The sequence below is a fragment of the Erinaceus europaeus genome, chromosome 20, assembly GCF_950295315.1.
Source record: "Erinaceus europaeus chromosome 20, mEriEur2.1, whole genome shotgun sequence".
Classification (NCBI taxonomy): Eukaryota; Metazoa; Chordata; class Mammalia; order Eulipotyphla; family Erinaceidae; genus Erinaceus; species Erinaceus europaeus.
In genome coordinates, this window is record NC_080181.1 from 9,508,047 (window position 1) to 9,525,794 (window position 17,748).

The 17,748-nt window shown below is 39.9% G+C and overlaps 1 protein-coding gene across 2 annotated transcripts in view; it reads right to left on the reverse strand.

The window, feature by feature from the left end:
• Positions 1-3,198: 3,198 nt before the first annotated feature.
• Positions 3,199-17,748, reverse strand: part of CCDC15 (coiled-coil domain containing 15) — a 54,671-nt gene continuing 40,121 nt past the window's right edge. The window contains exons 15-17 of one of the 2 annotated variants that reach the window (XM_060179819.1): positions 6,854-7,030; positions 6,371-6,519; positions 3,199-3,916 (exon numbers count right to left, since the gene is read on the reverse strand). In XM_060179819.1, the coding sequence (XP_060035802.1) occupies positions 3,795-3,916; positions 6,371-6,519; positions 6,854-7,030 (448 nt within the window). In that variant the 3' untranslated portion in view covers positions 3,199-3,794. Of the gene's footprint in view, positions 3,917-6,370; positions 6,520-6,853; positions 7,031-12,856; positions 13,012-17,748 lie in introns of those variants that run through there. The other variant, XR_009546732.1, reaches the window with a different exon arrangement.

The following is a 17,748-nucleotide window of genomic DNA, read 5'->3' on the forward strand; positions in this document are numbered from 1 at the left end:
CTTCCCCAGGTTCGCTGTTCATGCTGGACAGGTGCCCACACTCTCCTACATCCTCCTATTCCCTTGTGACCTATGGAACTTGCATCTACAGCAGGATCAGGAGTCAGAGTAATGAAGGAACTTGTGCCACCCTTATCTCACCATCCAAAGTGAAACGTCCACAGCTCAGCATGGAAACCAAGCACAATGGAAAACTTGTCAGTGGGGTCAAAAGTATGCTACAATTAATAAATTAGTAGAATGCTAAAGCTAAAGCAAAGACTAAAGGTCACTTTAGTATATCCCTCTTATTATACAGAAAACAGTATCACACAGAAATTATTTCTCCCAAATCAGTGGCATTAAGAGAATGGAAAGCCAAGTAAAATGACCTGTAAATACTACCTGAGTAAATGTAACAGGTATGAGGTAAAACTACTAGTCATGTAAAAGCATTTATAATTTTTAAAAGACTACTATGTTCACAACTTCAATGAATATTTATAGACAGTCAGCCCCCACACCTATGGACATCTAATCTTTGACAAAGGGGCCCAGACTATTAAATGGAGAAAGCAGAGTCTCTTCAACAAACGGTGTTGGAAACAATGGGTTGAAACATGCAGAAGAATGACACTGAACCACTATCTTTCACCAAATAAAAAAGTAAATTCCAAGTGGATCAAGGACTTGGATGTTAGACCAGAAACTATCAGATACTTAAGAGGAAAATATTGACAGAACTCTTTTCCGCATACATTTTAAAGACATCTTCAATGAAACGAATCCAATTACAAAGAAGACTAAGGCAAGTATAAACCTATGGGACTACATCAAATTAAAAAGCTTCTTCACAGCAAAAGAAACCACTACCCAAACCAAGAGACCCCTCACAGAATGGGAGAAGATCTTTACATGCCATACATCAGACAAGCGTTTAATAACCAACATATATAAAGAGCTTGCCAAACTCAACAACAAGACAACAAATAACCCCACCCAAAAATGGGGAGAAGACATGGACAGAATATTCACCACAGAAGAGATCTAAAAGGCCAAGAAACACATGAAAAAATGCTCCAAGTCTCTGTCAGAAAAATGCAAATAAAGACAACAATGAGATACCACTTCACTCCTATGAGAATGTCATATATCAGAAAAGGTAACAGCAGCAAATGCTGGAGAGGGTGTGGGGTCAAAGGAACCCTCCTGCATTGCTGGTGGGAATTTCAGTTGGTCCAACCTCTGTGGAGAACAGTCTGAAGAACTCTCAGAAGGCTAGAAATGGACCTACCCTATGACCCTGCAATTCCTCTCCTGGGGATAGATCCTAAGGAACCCAACACATCCATCCAAAAAGATCTGTGTACACATATGTTCTTAGCAGCACAATTTGTAATAGCCAAAACCTGGAAGCAACCCAGGTGTCCAACAACAGATGAGTGGCTGAGCAAGTTGTATATATACACAATGGAACACTACTCAGCTGTAAAAAATGGTGACTTCACCCTTTTCAGCCGATCTTGGATGGACCTTGAAAAATTCATGTTAAGTGAAATAAGTCAGAAACAGAAGGATGAATATGGGATGATCTCACTCTCAGGCAGAAGTTGAAAAACAAGATCAGAAGGAAAAAAAAAACAAAACCACAAGTAGAACCTGAAATGGAATTGGTGTATTGCACCAAAATAAAAGACTCTGGGGTGGGGGTGGGGAGAATACAGGTCCAAGAAGGATGACAGAGGACCTAGTGGGGGTTGTATTGTTATATGGGAAACCGGGGAATGTTATACATGTACAAACTATTTTATTTACTGTTGAATGTAAAACATTAATTCCCCAATAAAGAAATAAAAAAAATAAATTACGCAAGAAAAAAAATACATAGGAAAAAATATTTATAGACAGTCTATTATATGCTAGGCATAGTCTTAAGATCTGGAGATACAACACTGAACTAAACAGAAATCCTTGCTCCCCTGGAGCATACAACCTTGTTAGGGAGAGAGAAGATCCCATAAGCTCTAAGCACAATGACAAAAAGTAACGTAGGAAAGGATGACAAGTAGTATTTGAATGACAGCATGAGTAGGAAGGCTCCACTTTAAAACAGGATGGTCAAGAAAGGCCATTTAATAAAAAAACATTTGAGTAGTTGGAAGAGGTTAAGGAAAGGATACATTATCTGAGGAAGAAATGTCCCCAGGTAGAGAACATACAGCAAATAACTAAATTCCCTAGAGGAAAGTAACCCTTGAATGTCCAAGGAAGTAGAGAGATCGAGCAGAACAAGGAGTAAAGCAGGAAATAAACCTCAGAAATAATTGGGATAAGAGCTTCTAGTTCCTATATGACACTGTAAAGAATTCATCTTTACCAGAATAAAATGGCCAAAGGACTTAAAGAAGCAAGAAAACCAAGTTAGAAAGCTATCTCCATAACTCAGGAGACATGACAATGACTTAGATGAGGGTGACACCAGGGAAAATAATTTTTCATTGTTTTATTTTTAATGAATTTCCATGGTAGAGCCAATAAGGGTTAAGGGTTGACTGTGGATTATACAAAAAAAAAGTGATGACTGACTCTAATTTGGGGGGCGGTATTCAGAACAAATAGAAAGATGAAGGATTCATTTACTGAAGTGAGAAGACAGCAGAAGGGTAACATAACACATTGTTTGTTCAGCTAGTGTGCATGTGCCTGTGTGTGTGTGCGTGCGCGCGCAAGTGAGTGCACACACGTGCAGAGTACACAAGGTGTGAGTAGACAGATTATTTGGACAGCTTTTACAATGATCTAGAAGATAAAAGATGATGGCTGGGACATGGATTTTGACCAAAACAGATTATAAACCTGGCTAAATAACCAGTTAATATGTCATATAGGTAGTTTTTATACTTACTTTCAATGATCTGGCTTGATATTTGTTTGAGACATAACCTAAGTGGTTCTTCAACACTGAACATTAGAAAAAGTGCATAAAACAACCTCCAGCATTTGTGTTTAATAGACAAAATTAAACCTTTTTATAACCTATGTCAGGAAAACTGAAGAAATAACACATTCATACTGACTTTAGCACATTTTATCTTTTCACCTGCTCTCAAGTATACCATTCACCAGATTTTCCCAAACAGGAAATAAAGTATGACTTAATTCGCTTGAACCTCAGGTTCACTTATTGAAATGCCACTTACAATTATTTCACACAAAGGATGCCCCAAAGACAAAGTTTATTTGATTTTATGCAACAAAAATTATAAAAAGTTCCACACCCAATATCACTGAATGGGGAAAGAAATAATAAATTAAAAGGGGGGGGGGAGGAGAGAAAAAATTTTAAGGAATCAAATTTTTCATCTTTAATTTTTATACACAACTAGCAAAGCTAACAGCTGTGCAGATGGCAACTTATGTTCAGAAATGCTTTTCCTGGTCTTCTTTTCCACTTCACAGAGACATTTTTCATTGTCAAGCCTCAAATGATAGTTTTAGAAAGAAAACAAGTGTAATAATCTGAAAGATTTCTCATGCTTTCTTCTGACTGGAGCACTGGCAGATCACTTTTAGAACAAGAACCTCTGTAATGTCTGCAGCAAAGAAGAGACAAGCTTTCTAGAAATCAACTTTCAATCCAAGTCTTGAGAGGCTGGAGCGATGGCTACCATCTAGTTAGGTCGAGCTGTTATGTAGGAGACAGCCCTTCTTTCTAGATTATGCATTTTATACATGCCGCCAGTTCTTCCCATATCATCTCTCAGGGTTCATTTTATGAGAAGGCCAAAATACAAAGAATTAATTTCAGATTTTTATTATAGATTTTTCAAAGTCCGTCTGTGTACAGAAGCAAACTGAGAAATAATGATTCGAAGAGTTGAGTTCCCCTCAGGGATGTCACAGGAATTGATGACAGAATGCAGTGCCTGGGTATACGCTGCAAATAAAGGTCCATGCTGTGATGAATAAAGTCAGACTCTAAGAAACAATTTCTTAGCTATTAGAACTGCTTTCCTACTTTGACCATTGTATAGATATTTAAGTATTTACTACCCGCTAAGCACTCTGTGAGAACAGAATAGAAAATGAAAGGATGAACACAATAAAAATAACCACAGCATCATACTTCCAAATCAGAGGCATAGGCAAAGGTCATCAGGAATTAGGTTTGGAATAAATGTAAAAATACTGAGGAGAGGGTGAAAAATATTTGCAGAAGTGGGGTCTATGAGATAGCACAGTGGTTGTGCATCATACGTTTGTGCTTAAAGCACCAAAGGTCCCAGGTTCAGTTCCTGGGACCATCATGTGGCCAGTTTGAGCAGTACCCTAGCGTTCATTCTCTCAATTCTCCCTCTCCCTTTCTCTCCTTCCCCTAAATGCATCTTCAAAATTAAAAGAAAAAAAAAAGATTTCCAAAAGTAATTAGCATTTAAGATAATGTTGGAGGATTAGTGCAGAAAGTGAGCATTCTAGGCAAAACAGTGAATTTATGTAATAGAAATAGTGAGTTTCAGAAGGCTAAATCATTGCTTGGAGTCAGACATAAAGTATAAGCAGTGGCATGGGAGGTGGCATAGTGGATAAAGCGTTGAAATCTCAAGCATGAAGAACCAAGTCCAGTCCCTGGCACTGAATGTGCCAGAGTGATGCTCTGGTTCTCTGCTCACTTATCTCATAAAAAAATGAATAAATCTTTTAAAAAAGGATTAAGCATGACCTGGGAGATGGCATAGTAAATAAAGTATTAGACTCTCAAGCATGAGGTCCCAAGTTCAATCCCAGGCAGCCACAAGTACCAAAAAGATGTCTGGTTCTTTCTTTCTCCCTATCTTTCTAATTAATAAATAAGTAAAATCTTAAAGAGAAAGGATTAAGCAAGTTATACATTTAGTGATAAAATGAGGGGTTTGGTGGTATAAAATCAAAGGGAAACATGGTCAGATTTGCATTTTTAAGATATAATGCCCTGGGACAGGTGGTGGCGTGCCTGGTTAAGAGCACATATGATACAATGCCCAGGGAGTCGGGCTGTAGTGCAGCGGGTTAAGCGCAGGTGGTGCAAAGCACAAGGACCGGCATAAGGATCCCGGCTCCCCACCTGCAGGGGAGTTGCTTCACAGGCTGAAGCAGGTCTGCAGGTGTCTTTCTCTCCTCCTCTCTCCATTTCTCTCTGTCCTATCCAACAATGACAACAATAATAACTACAACAATAAAACAACAAGGGCAACAAAAGGGAATAAATAAATAAAATAAATATTAAAAAAAAAAGATACAATGCCCAGAGTGAATGAGGGACTCATATCCTATAAATAGGGCATTCAGAGTATAGATAGTGGCAGTATTTTAAGTGTGTACATGAGGCCTACTACATAATCTCTAATCATGTAAATTAATATATTTATGGATGGGCAGGAATAGAAATATCTGTGTCACTAAGAAGTGCCTCATTTTTCTCTTGCTGAGATTCCTGATAAGAGTTTGCATGTGAAGTACACTAGAGTTTGCAGTGAGTACCTCCCTAATACTTCCTCTCCACTTTTCCAAGCTTTGGGTCCATGATTGCTCAACAATTTGTTTGGCTTTGTATGTTAACTCTCTTTTCAGTCACCAGGTTCCAGGTGTCATCAGGATGCCGGCCAGACTTCCCTGGATTGAAGACCCCACCAATGTGTCCTGGAGCTCAGCTTCCCCAGAGACCCACCCTACTAGGGAAAGAGAGAGGCAGACTGGGAGTATGGACCGACCAGTCAACGCCCACGTTCAGCGGGGAAGCAATTACAGAAGCCAGACCTTGTACCTTCTGCAACCCACAATGACCCTGGGTCCATGCTCCCAGAGGGATAGAGAATGGGAAAGCTATCGGGGGAGGGGGTGGGATATGGAGATTGGGCGGTGGGAATTGTGTGGAGTTGTACCCCTCCTACCCTATGGTTTTGTTAATTAATCCTTTCTTAAATTAAAAAAAAAAAAAGATTCAAAAAAAAAAAAAAGAGTTTGCATGTGTCCTCATTTTCCTCAGAGTCCCCTGGCAAAACTGGCAGCAAATACGGACAGAGATGGTAGTGAATCTGTGTTAGAGGACACTGAAGTAGATGAACATAAAAAAGCAAGTTCTAAAACATTTCATTTGCAGGAAGATCTGAAACACTAATATCCCTACAATGGAATAAGCTGGAATTATTTCCTCACTGTAAATGGAGACAAGAAGATAATAGATCTTAAAGGGAAATATAACTCAGTATAACTGTTTTCATTGTCTCCCAGTTGTTTTATAAAGGAGCTTAACAGTCTTGGGTATATAGTAAGCACTCAATAAATGCCGAATTACTACTATTATTGTCTTAGTTTTACCATCATCAGGCTATATTCATTCCTTTCAGAAACTTACCTCTGTGATTTTTATAGAAAATGCAATTGTTGGCACAGGTATCAGGATGAGCATCCCAGAATTCAGGGCCACAGTAGCACAGTGGAGGTAGAGTAATGTTATGCAGCTGCATTTTCTCTTGGATCTGGACTCTTAAAGCTTCTACATATCTATAAAAATACAGTGCGATCAGGCAAAGGAAACTACTGGAAAGAGAATGAGATGAGGCCTGCTTTTGCCACCAGCCTTAACTGTTAAAATGGCTTCATATCTCCAGCCTTGACTCTTCCTCACTGTACTGAGAAATGGCACTGGGGGGGGGGGGGGATTGCAGCACTGTTCCAGGGAGGTGCTACTCATCGAGAGGTTTAATGACGTTCTCATTCTCCCATACGTGGTAAAGCACAAGGTGACAGTCGGCATTCCTCTAAGGAAAATGAGAGCACTGACTTCCTAGGAAGTCTCCTCTAGAGTCAGAACCATATGCAGGACTTCCGAAAGTACCTTTGGTACTCCTTTTCTCTCTGCTGCTGCTTTTCTCTGGCTCCCTTTATTTCCTCCAGCTGTAGCTGAGCCAATATCTCACTCATCTTCTCCTCTGAATAGGGCTCTTCAGGACATTTCATTCTCAGCAGCCTCTGTTCTTCAGCAAAACGCTGCTGCTCTTTCTTTTTCTTAATTCTGAGAATAAAGTCATAACATGGTGAGGAATTTGAAAAAGTCATTATTTAAAATGAGCTTCTAGGTGAATTAATTCAAGAAATTCTTGGTGGGCAGGGGTAGATAGCCTAATGGTTATGCAAAGCGACTCTCATGCCTGAGGCTCCAAAGTCCCAGGTTCAATCCCCTGCACCACCATAAACCAGAGCTTGAGCAGTGCTCTGGTAAAAAAAAAAAAAAAAGAAAGAAAGAAAAAAATTCTTGGAAACAAGAACATCAGTTTAACACTCTTAAGATTCAAAAATGCCAACTGGCTGATTTTTTTCCCCCTCTTTAGCTTATGTACATATGTGATCAAATAAAAATGACCAGAATTATTGCATAAAAACTTTCTTAAGTTAAAACAATACACAAGCAAATAGAGACAACAATGAGATATCACTTCACTCCTGTGAGAATGTCATACATCAGAAAAGGTAACAGCAGCAAATGCTGGAGAGGGTGTGGGGTCAAAGGAACCCTCCTGCACTGCTGGTGGGAATGTCAATGGGTCCAACCTCTGTGAACAGTCTGGAGAACTCTCAGAAGGCTAGAAATGGACCTACCCTATGACCCTGCAATTCCTCTCCTGGGGATAGATCCTAAGGAACCCAACACATCCATCCAAAAAGATCTGTGTACACATATGTTCTTGGCAGCACAATTTATAATATCCAAAACCTGGAAGCAACCCAGGTGTCCAACAACAGATGAGTGGCTGAGCAAGTTGTGGTCTATATACACAATGGAATACTACTCAGCTGTAAAAAATGGTGACTTCACCGTTTTCAGCCGATCTTGGATGGACCTTGAAAAAAATCACGTTGAGTGAAATAAGTCAGAAACAGAAGGATGAATATGGGATGATCTCACTCTCAGGCAGAAGTTGAAAAACAAGATCAGAAAAGAAAACACAAGTAGAACCTGAAAGGGAATTGGCGTATTGCACCAAAGTAAAAGACTCTGGGGTGGGTGGGTGGGGAGAATACAGGTCCATGAAGGATGATAAATAACATAGTGGGGGTTGTATTGTTAAATGGGAAACTGGGGAATGTTATGCATGTACAAACTATTGTATCTACTGTTGAATGTAAAACATTAATTCCCTAAAATAAAGAAATAAATAAATAAAAACAATACACAAGACATTTGATTTTGGCTAATATGGGTTAATAGGGACTGAGTTTCCATATTCCTGCCACAAAAAAACAACAACAAGTAAATGAAAAAATCAAATAGCCAACCAGACAAAAAGATGCTGAACATCAGACAGCAATCTCTTGGAATCACCAGGAAGCAGCTGAGGAACAAGCAAAGTGGATCCTGTGTCTGCCCAGGCTCCCCACCCCGAGTTTCCACACTACAGCACAAGGCAGGCAGTTGAGGAGAGAAAGCTCAAAGTCCTGAACACAAAAGCAACTAGAGCTTATGGAACAGAGTGCCAGAGAGGAGAGGACTGCTCTGAGGGAGAGAGAGCCCTGGTAAGCTAAGTCTTATCTCTGTCTATGACACAGTAGAGACTGCAAGCCTGTGAGGAAAAGGCCTGAGGCTGGACACAAGCATGCTGAAGGATAAGGGGGCAGTTACAGGGCTCACAGGGAGCAAGAACAGTCAGACTTCAAAGACCCACAACTCACTAGGCACTGGGTTGTTTCAGGAAGCCTCACCTCAGTTGTGAAGAATAATTATTAAACTCAAGAGCCTGCTCTAGACACTTGGCATCAAACTAACTTAAGAACACCCAAAAACAAACTTAGGTCAATCTAGAGAAATAACAAAGATCGCCAGCAACCCACAAAGTAATATTTACAATGCTAGACATCTAATCAATGTTAGGCAGGCAAAGAGGCAAGAAAACACAACTTATAATGAAGAACATTATCTATCAACCCAATATAGAACTGACAGTTAAAGAGTACTGAAATCTAGTTATTATTAACTATATCCCCTATGTCTAAAAAGTTAAGATATAGAAGACTAAAACTAAACATCTCAAAAATAAAAACAAAATTTCTGAGATGAAAAACAAACTGGAGAATAGGCCTGTATTAAAGAAATGGAATCTGTTCAGCGGGGAAGCAATTACAGAAGCCAGACCTTCCACCTTCTGCAACCCACAACGACCCTGGGTCCATGCTCCCAGAGGGATAGAGAATGGGAAAGCTATTGGGGAGGGGATGGAATATGGAGATTGGGTGGCGGGAATTGTGTGGAGTTGTACCCCTCCTATCCTATGGTTTTGTTAATATCTCCTTTCTTAAATAAATTAAAAAATATATAATAAAGAAATGGAATCAACATTAATTGTCCAAAACCAAGTATGAAACCAAGATGTATTCACTAGGAAATTTTATCACATAAGGAAAAAATTATATTAACTCTCCACAATCTTAGTCAGAGGCCAGAAACAGAAGAAGCACTGAGTGACTCATTCTATGAAGCCAATATTACTCTACTACCAAAACTAGACAAATACAAGAAAATAAAACCAAAGACCAACATTCCTCATGAAAACAGAGACAAAAAATCTTCAATTTTTATTGGATATCATATCCAGCAATATATAAAATTTACAATTAACAGTCAACTTAACGGGAAAAGACTAAATACTTTCCCTCCAAGATGGAGTACTCTTGCTCTCTCTCTCTCTCTTAATTTATTTTCCCTTTTGTTTCCCTTGTTTTTTTATTGTTGTTGTTATTGATGTCATCATTGTTAGATAGGACAGACAGAAATAGAGAAAGGAGGAGAAGACAGAGAGGAGGAGAGAAAGACAGACACCTGCAGACCTGCTTCATCACCTGTGAACAGACTCCCCTGCAGGTGGGAATCCGGGGCCTCGAACCAGGATCCTTAAGCTGGTCCTTGCGCTTTGCTCAACGTGCGCTTAACCCACTGCACTATTGCCCGTCTCCCCTCCCTCTCTCTCTTAAACATTATTTATTTATTATTGGACAGAGAGAGAGAAATTGAGAAGGGAGGGGGAGATAAAGAGGCAGAGAGATAAGACAACTGCAGCCCTACTTCACCACTTGTGAAGCTTGCCCCCTTCAGGTGGGGACCATGAGCTTGAACTTGAGACCATGTGCACTGTAATGTGTATGCTTAAGCAGGTGCACACCAACACTAGGCCCCAAGATGGAGTATTCAACACTCTCTTGTCAGTATTACATTGACAGTTCTAGTTAGTATAACCAGACAAGAAATAAGACTTTCAGATTTAAAGAAAGTGAAACTGTGACCGAGGATGTAATGATTGACACATCAAAAATGCAAAAGAATTAACAAACAAGTTTAAATGAGGTTGCAAGGTATAAGATCCATATCCCAAAATCAACTCTGCATGCTCATTCTTTTTTTAAAATATATTTTAAAAAATATTTATTTATTTCTTTTTGTTGCCTTATTGTTGTAGTTATTACTATTGTTGTTATTGATGTCATTGTTGGATAGGACAGAGAAAAATCGAGAGAGGAGGGGTAGACAGAGGGGGGAAAGAAAGACAGACACCTGCAGACCTGCTTCACAGCCTATGAAGCAACTCCCCTGTAGGTGGGAAGCTGGGGGCTCGAACCAGGATCCTTCCGCTGGTCCTTGTGCTTTGTGCCACATGCACTTAACCTGCTGCGCTACCTCTACTCTCTGCACGCTCATTCTTAGCAACAAAAACTAGAACAGAAAAAAAAAAAGTTTAAATGCCATTTGCAGTGACATTTAAAAAAATACAAGATGTCATGTAGTCTTTGTTGCATTGGTCTTCCACCTGTCTTATTAACTTTATTTCTACAAATTATTTTTGAAGCAACTGTATACAAGACTGGCTTTTTTCTTAATGCTCATTTGAATGTAGGAGTGCAACAGATTTTACAAACTGAGTTTGTAACCTGCCATTTACTGTGCTTGTTCATTGTTTCTAAGAGCTTTTCAGTGTGGTATTTAAGGTTTTCCATATATATCATATAATCTTCAAACAATTAAGTTTGTTTCACTTCTTTTCCAATCTGGATTTTTTTTTCCATGTCTAATTGCTCTGGATAAGACATCTACTGTTAAACTAAATAGACAGAGGAGGAGTCTTTATCTTATTCCTGAACTCAAAAGGAAAAACTTTCAGTTTTTCACCAATAAGTATGGGGTTTGATAGCCTATTTTATTTTATTTTATTTTATTTTATACTGAGGTATGTCTCTTGCACTCTCATTTAACTCTGCATCTATTGATGTGATCGTGGGGTTTTTGTCCATCCTCTTGTTGGTGTAGTATTTTACCTGGAATGGTTTTCTTAACTAGAGCCTTCCAACTTTCCAGGTTTTTTTTAGTAAGTTTTTTCCTTGACAATTTATCAATATTCTCTTTTACTGTTTCTTTGACAACTGACTGTTGACACACACACACACACACACACACACAGGCAATAGGTGGAAAAAGCCTTTGCAACAAACAGATATACATATGCAAAAACCAAACTTTACACTGAACTAAAATGAACTCAAAATTAAATCACAGGCTTACATATTAAGCCAGCAATCAATTTTCCTAGAAGAAAAAATTTGTGTGACTTTGGATTAAGTATACATTTCTTATATAATGCCAAAAAGCACGATCCCTAAGAGAGCAAACTGAAAAAGACAATCATCAACATTTAAAACATCCACTACTTAAAAGGCAAAAGTAAGATGAAAGAAAGTCACAGACCGAAGGAGATCTTAGCAAAGTGCACACCTGATAAAGAACTCTCAAAAATCAACAAGACAGGGAGTCGGGCTGTAGCGCAGCGGGTTAAGCGCAGGTGGCGCTAAGCACAAGGACCCACATAAGGATCCTGGTTCAAGCCCTGGCTCCCCACCTGCAGGGGTGTCGCTTCACAAGCAGTGAAACAGGTCTTGCAGGTGTCTATCTTTCTCTCCCTCTCTCTGTCTTCCCCCTCCCCTCTCCATTTCTCTCTGTCCTATCCAACAACAATGACAATAATAACTACAACAATAAAACAACAAGGGCAACAAAAGGGAATAAATAAATAAAAACAAATATAAAAAATATTTATTAAAAAAAAAGTCAACAAGACAGCAACTCAATGAAAAAGTCCAGATCTAGCAGAATGGGAGATGGTGCAGTGGGCTGAATGCAGGACTTGGAAGTGAAGGCCCCAGCTTTGATGCCCAGCACTGCATGTACCATAGTTGTGCTCTGGTCATGCTCTCCTTCAGTGAACAAATAAACAGTTCTTTTCTTTTAGGACTTATTTATCAATTTTCAGGCAAGAGTGGGAGAGAAGGAAAGAGAAAAGTCTATTATTCAGCTCTGGCATATGGTAGTGTTGGAAATCGAACTCCAAACCTCTGAGGTCTTCAGTATGCAAGTGTGGTATCAGTGCTCATGCCCTGAGTCTGAAACAAGTAAATCTTAAAAAAAAATTAAATAAAATAATTGGGATTTAAACAGACACTTCAACAAAAATGACATACAGATGACAAACCAACACTTGAAAAGATGTAGAACATTTCTGATCATTCAGTAAAGGCAAACGAACACCATAGTAAGATACAAGTATACATCTATTCAAAGGGTTAAAATGAAAGAGACTGACCAAACCAAGTGCTGATGATGATGTAGAGGAATTTGACTTCTTTTTTCACTTAAAAAAAAAATTTCTTTATTGGGGAATTAATGTTTTACATTTTCCAGTAAACAGAAGATAAGAAGCTCACTGAGGAAATCATCAAAATCTCAAGAGCTTTTGTTAAGAACTATAGCTCATTCGAGCTAGAACTTACAAACATAAGCCTTGATGTCAGTTACTAAAATTACCTTAAACAAATGAGCTATTGTTTTCTGATCAGTACTGTGAAGCCAATTCATTTCAGACCTCTTCAATACAGCATGACTTCTGGAAGCTCTGGATTCCTATTCATTTGTGGCAAGGTCTTGACTCCAGGGGAATTTCAGCCTTCCATTGAGTTAAACTAACAGAGGCATATACCACAAAGTTATCTTACAAAGGCTGAAAGATCTGACACTGGAAAAGTACAAGAGACAGGGTATCTGGAAACATAACTGAGTCTGTCCAGATCCTGACAATGAATCATTGGCCACCTCCAGAAGAATTTACTCATTTACTTTGCCTTAGGGTCATTGCTGGGGCTCTGCCTGCAGAATTCCTCCTACCCAGTAGACTCTTCTTTTTCAGATAGAACAGGGATGGGGAGCCTTTTTCCTGCCAAGGACCATTTGGAGATTTATAGTATCCTTCAAAAAACAAAATTATCAAAAAACATTAGTACCGTATGTAGCTATGAAAAAAGTTCCTAGATTTACTGAATTTCAAATCCCATCTGTGATTGGCAGGGCCAGGGCAAATATTTTTTTTTTTTGGGGGGGGACATATATAGCACCATGGTCCCCACCTCTGAGATAGAAGGTAACGGAGAGAGGGTAGAGAAACACCGCAGAGCTGTATGAGACTTCTTACGTCTCCCTACCCCAATGAGGGTGCTCAAATATGGTAGCCAGAGGTGTGAACCCAGGTCTTTGTACATGGTAAAGCATGCACTCTACTAGGTGAGCCATTTCCCAGCTCTCAGAAGGCCACTTTAAACAAGGGTTTTTTCACAACTATTCTCCTATTCTTGCCGTTTCTTTCAGGGCTATTCCCCTTAAGTCTAAATTGAGGACTCCGAAAAAAGAATAGAATACAAGCATAGCTTCGAATGGTATTATTCAACTCAAGTCCCTGTTTAGTTGTAATAGGGGGATGCTCACCTACTGTACCCAGGAGGGGAAACTGATTCAAGAGGACAACAAATGTTAGTTAACAGTTTGTGTTCCTCTTAAACAAACAACAAAAACACAGTGCATAAACAAAAATACAGAAACCAGTGAAATAGTTCATATGGTAGTGTGTCAAGACTTACGTGCCTTGGGCTTCTGGCTTGATCCCAGGTGTTACATGTGCCAGAGTGGCTTTTCACCCCCCCCCCCCCATATAAAGCACTCTCTAACTCACATGAAATAAATAAGTGCTTTTTTTTTTTTTTTTTTTTTGCCTCCAGGGTTATCTCTGGAGCTCGGTGCCTGCACTACAAATCCACTGCAATGGTCTCCTCCCCCTTCTGTTGCCCTTGTTCTTCCTTGCTGTTGTTATTATTGTTGTTATTGCAGTCATCGTTATTATTATTGTTCTTGCTGTTGTTGTTGTTGGATAAGACAGAAATGGAGAGAGGGGAAGACAGAGAGGAAATATGGACCTACTTCACTGCTTGTGAAGAGGACCCCCCCCACACATAGATAGGGAGGCAGGGGCTTGAACTGGGATCCTAACTTAAGCTGGTCCTTGCACTTTGCACCATGTGCGTTTAACCCACTGCGCTAGCGCCTGGCCCCCTATAAATAAGTGCTTTAAAAGATTATTTAAAAGATTATTTATTTATTCATTTATACTGGGGAGATGCCCTGGTGCTCCCCAACAGCCCCCCAACACACATACACAACACACACTTTTCTGAGAAAAAAGCCCACAGATTTGCTTAGATTCTCAAGATTCAAAGGACAATATAATAAGAAAAAAAATTTTTTTTAAGGAAACTAATGAGCTAAGAAAGACAATATAATGGTTATGCAAAAAACCTTCATGCCTGAGGCATTGAAGGTCCCCAGTTCAGTCTCCAATAACACTGTCAGAGTTGAGCAGTGTTCTGATAAAAAAAGATAAATAAATAAAAACCTAAATTAAAAACAATGGCTAAAGTAATATAGGGGTGGAGTGGGGGAAATAACTTAATGTTTATAAAGAAAAAATAAAACTACATTAGGTCAGAAATCAACAAGTCACTATATATATATTTCTTTTTTCCCCAGCACACTGATATGAATCCTTATACCAAAAAGAATTCTAAAATCAGTGTCAGATTTTTGGTAAGAGAAGTTAAGAATATAAAATATAGCAAGTCTGCACAGTTGGGGAAGTAGCTCAGCAGACAGAGTGTAGGACTTGTGTGTGTGTGTGAGGACCATATAAAACAGAGATGAGGGGTCGGGCGGTAGTTCAGTGGGTTAAGGACACGTGGCGCAAAGCGCAAAGACCAGTGTAAGAATCCCTAGTTCGAGCCCCTAGCACCCCACCTGCAGGGGTGGGTCAATTCATGGGCCATGAAGCAGGTCTGCAGGTGTCTATCTTTCTCTCACCCTGTCTCCTGTCCTCTCTCGATTTCTCTCTGTTCTATCCAACAACAACAGCAATGACAACAACAATAACAACAAGGGCAACAAAATGGGAAAAATGGCCTCCAGGAGGAGTGAATCTGTAGTGCAGGCACCAAGCTCCAGTAATAACCCTGGAGGCAAAAAGAAAAAAAAAAAAGGGAGTCGGGCTGTAGCGCAGCAGGTTAAGTGCACATGGCGCAAAGTGCAAGGACCGGCAGAAGGTACCCAACCCAGTTCGAGCCCCCAGCTCCCCACCAGCAGGGGAGTCACTTCACAGGAGGTGAAGCAGGTCAGCAGGTGTCTATCTTTCTCTCCGCCTCTCTGTCTTCCCCTCCCCTCTCCATTTCTCTCTGTCCTATCTAACAACGATGACATCAATAACAACAAGTGGTCTGGGAGGTGGCACAGTGATAAGGCTTTGGACTCTCAAGCATGAGGTCCTGAGTTCAGTCCCTAGCAGCACATGTGACAGAGTGGTGTCTGGTTCTTTCTCTCTCCTGTCTTATAATTCCAACAACACAATGCTCATATTACTCAGTTATCTTCCATTTGCTAAGGCCATATCACTACATTTTTTTTCTACCAGTGTTGTTATCGGGGCTTAGTGCCTAGATAACAACTCCACTGCTGCTAATGGTTTCCTCTCTCTCCCTCTCTCTCTCTCTCTCTCTCTCTCTCTCTCAGAAAGAAACAGAGAGGGAGAGATGAGGAGGAGGAGGAAGGGGGGAGAGGAAGGGGAAGAAGAGGAGGAACACCTAAAGCCCTGCTTCATTATTTGTGAGGCTTCCCCTTGCAGATGGAGCTTAAATCCAGTTCCTCATGAATGTTTTACTAGGTGTGCCACCACCCAGTTCCTCACACCACTGGTTCTTTACAAAATTAAATTTAAACAGAGACCTAGAACCAAAAATAAGGGCCATCTTTTTTGTCTCTATGGTCTTTCTTCTTGAGCAATCTCAGAAACTTTCCAAGTCAATACTTTTAGATAAAAGTAATTCTCCTAAGATTTCAAAACAGGTTTATTTCAGATCTAAAAGAGATGCCCTGTAGGAGGAAAAAAAAACTTAAAGAGATTGAAGAAATCTCTCTCTCCAGCACAACAGGATTAAGGTCTAATCAGGTAGAGTCTAAATCTTTGCCTGCTGATCCCCTTTTTCTGTCTAGCCTTTTTTTTTCTGTCTCCCCATTTCCTGATTCTTACAGCATTCTTCATTAGTGATTTCTAAAAGCACACTAAGATTTCTTATTGGACACTCTTATTGGACTTGCTTTAAGTGCTCTAAACCCACTATGTTTCAAGCTAGATGAACACTCTCTCCATCACCCTTCTTCCTGGCATATCTGTTACTGGCATGCACCCCACTTAAATAGTGGCCCAAGTTACAAGCCTGGGACTCACTTTCAAATTCTCCTCTAACAAAATCTTATTTGTTTATTTATTTGGGGGGGGGGAAAGAGAACCAGAGCATCACTCTGGCGCATTTGTTGCTAAGGACTGAACATAGGATGTCTTGCTTGAGAGTCCAATGCTTTATCAGTGTAACCTACCAGCCTGCCCTCTGACAAAACCTGACCAATCCTATCTCTTTTGCTTTTAAAGCTGCCTCCTCTTAGGAACAGAGCTCTGTCAAAGCACAGGTGTGTGTGCACACAAGCACACACCCGCCTCTTCTTCAGTGCCTCAGTCTTGGGCTTATATGACAGGATATGCAACAGACTTCAGAGGCTAGATGATGAATTGAAATAAATCTGGAGCTAAATCCCAACTCTGCTAATTGTTGACATCATTTTTTTCCTAATATTTATTTTGTTATTCGTTTATTTACCTATTTTACAGAGGCAGAGAGAGAAAGAGTGGAAGAAATCATGCCATCAAAACTTCCTTCAATGCAGTGGGGGTCAGGCTTGAGCTGGGGTTGCATGCATGACAAAGCAGCGTAGTATTCAAGTGACTTATTTCATGGGCCCACTAAGAGCACTCTTTATCTTAAGCAAATTAATCTTTCTAGGACTTTTCTCATCTGTAAAATGAGTAACAGAACAAGATGGAAAAAAGAAGAGTAAAACTTTCAAAATGTTACTGAACTGAGTAAAATGAACGTATGTCTCTAAAACACTCAAGACTGTGTCCGCACAATCAAAACAATCAACAGACAGCAGCTACCACTACTGCACAGGACTGCACACTGACTGAATGAGATGGCAATCTGTGCAAAGTGCTGGCACACAGTAAAAGCTATTAACATATAGGGGTCAGCTGGTGGTGCACCTGGTTGAGAGCACGTTACAGTGCGTAAGGACCCAGGCTTGAGGCCCCCCGGTCCCCACCTGCAGATGTCTCTTTCTCTCGCCCTTTCTATCTCCCCCTACCCTCTTGATTTCTGGCTGTCTCTATCTAATAAATAAAGATAATAAAAATAATTTATTTTTAAAAAGAGCTGAAATATAGTAATCTTTTATTTATTTTTCATGGTGCTGGGCCCTCATGCATATGCAACTTC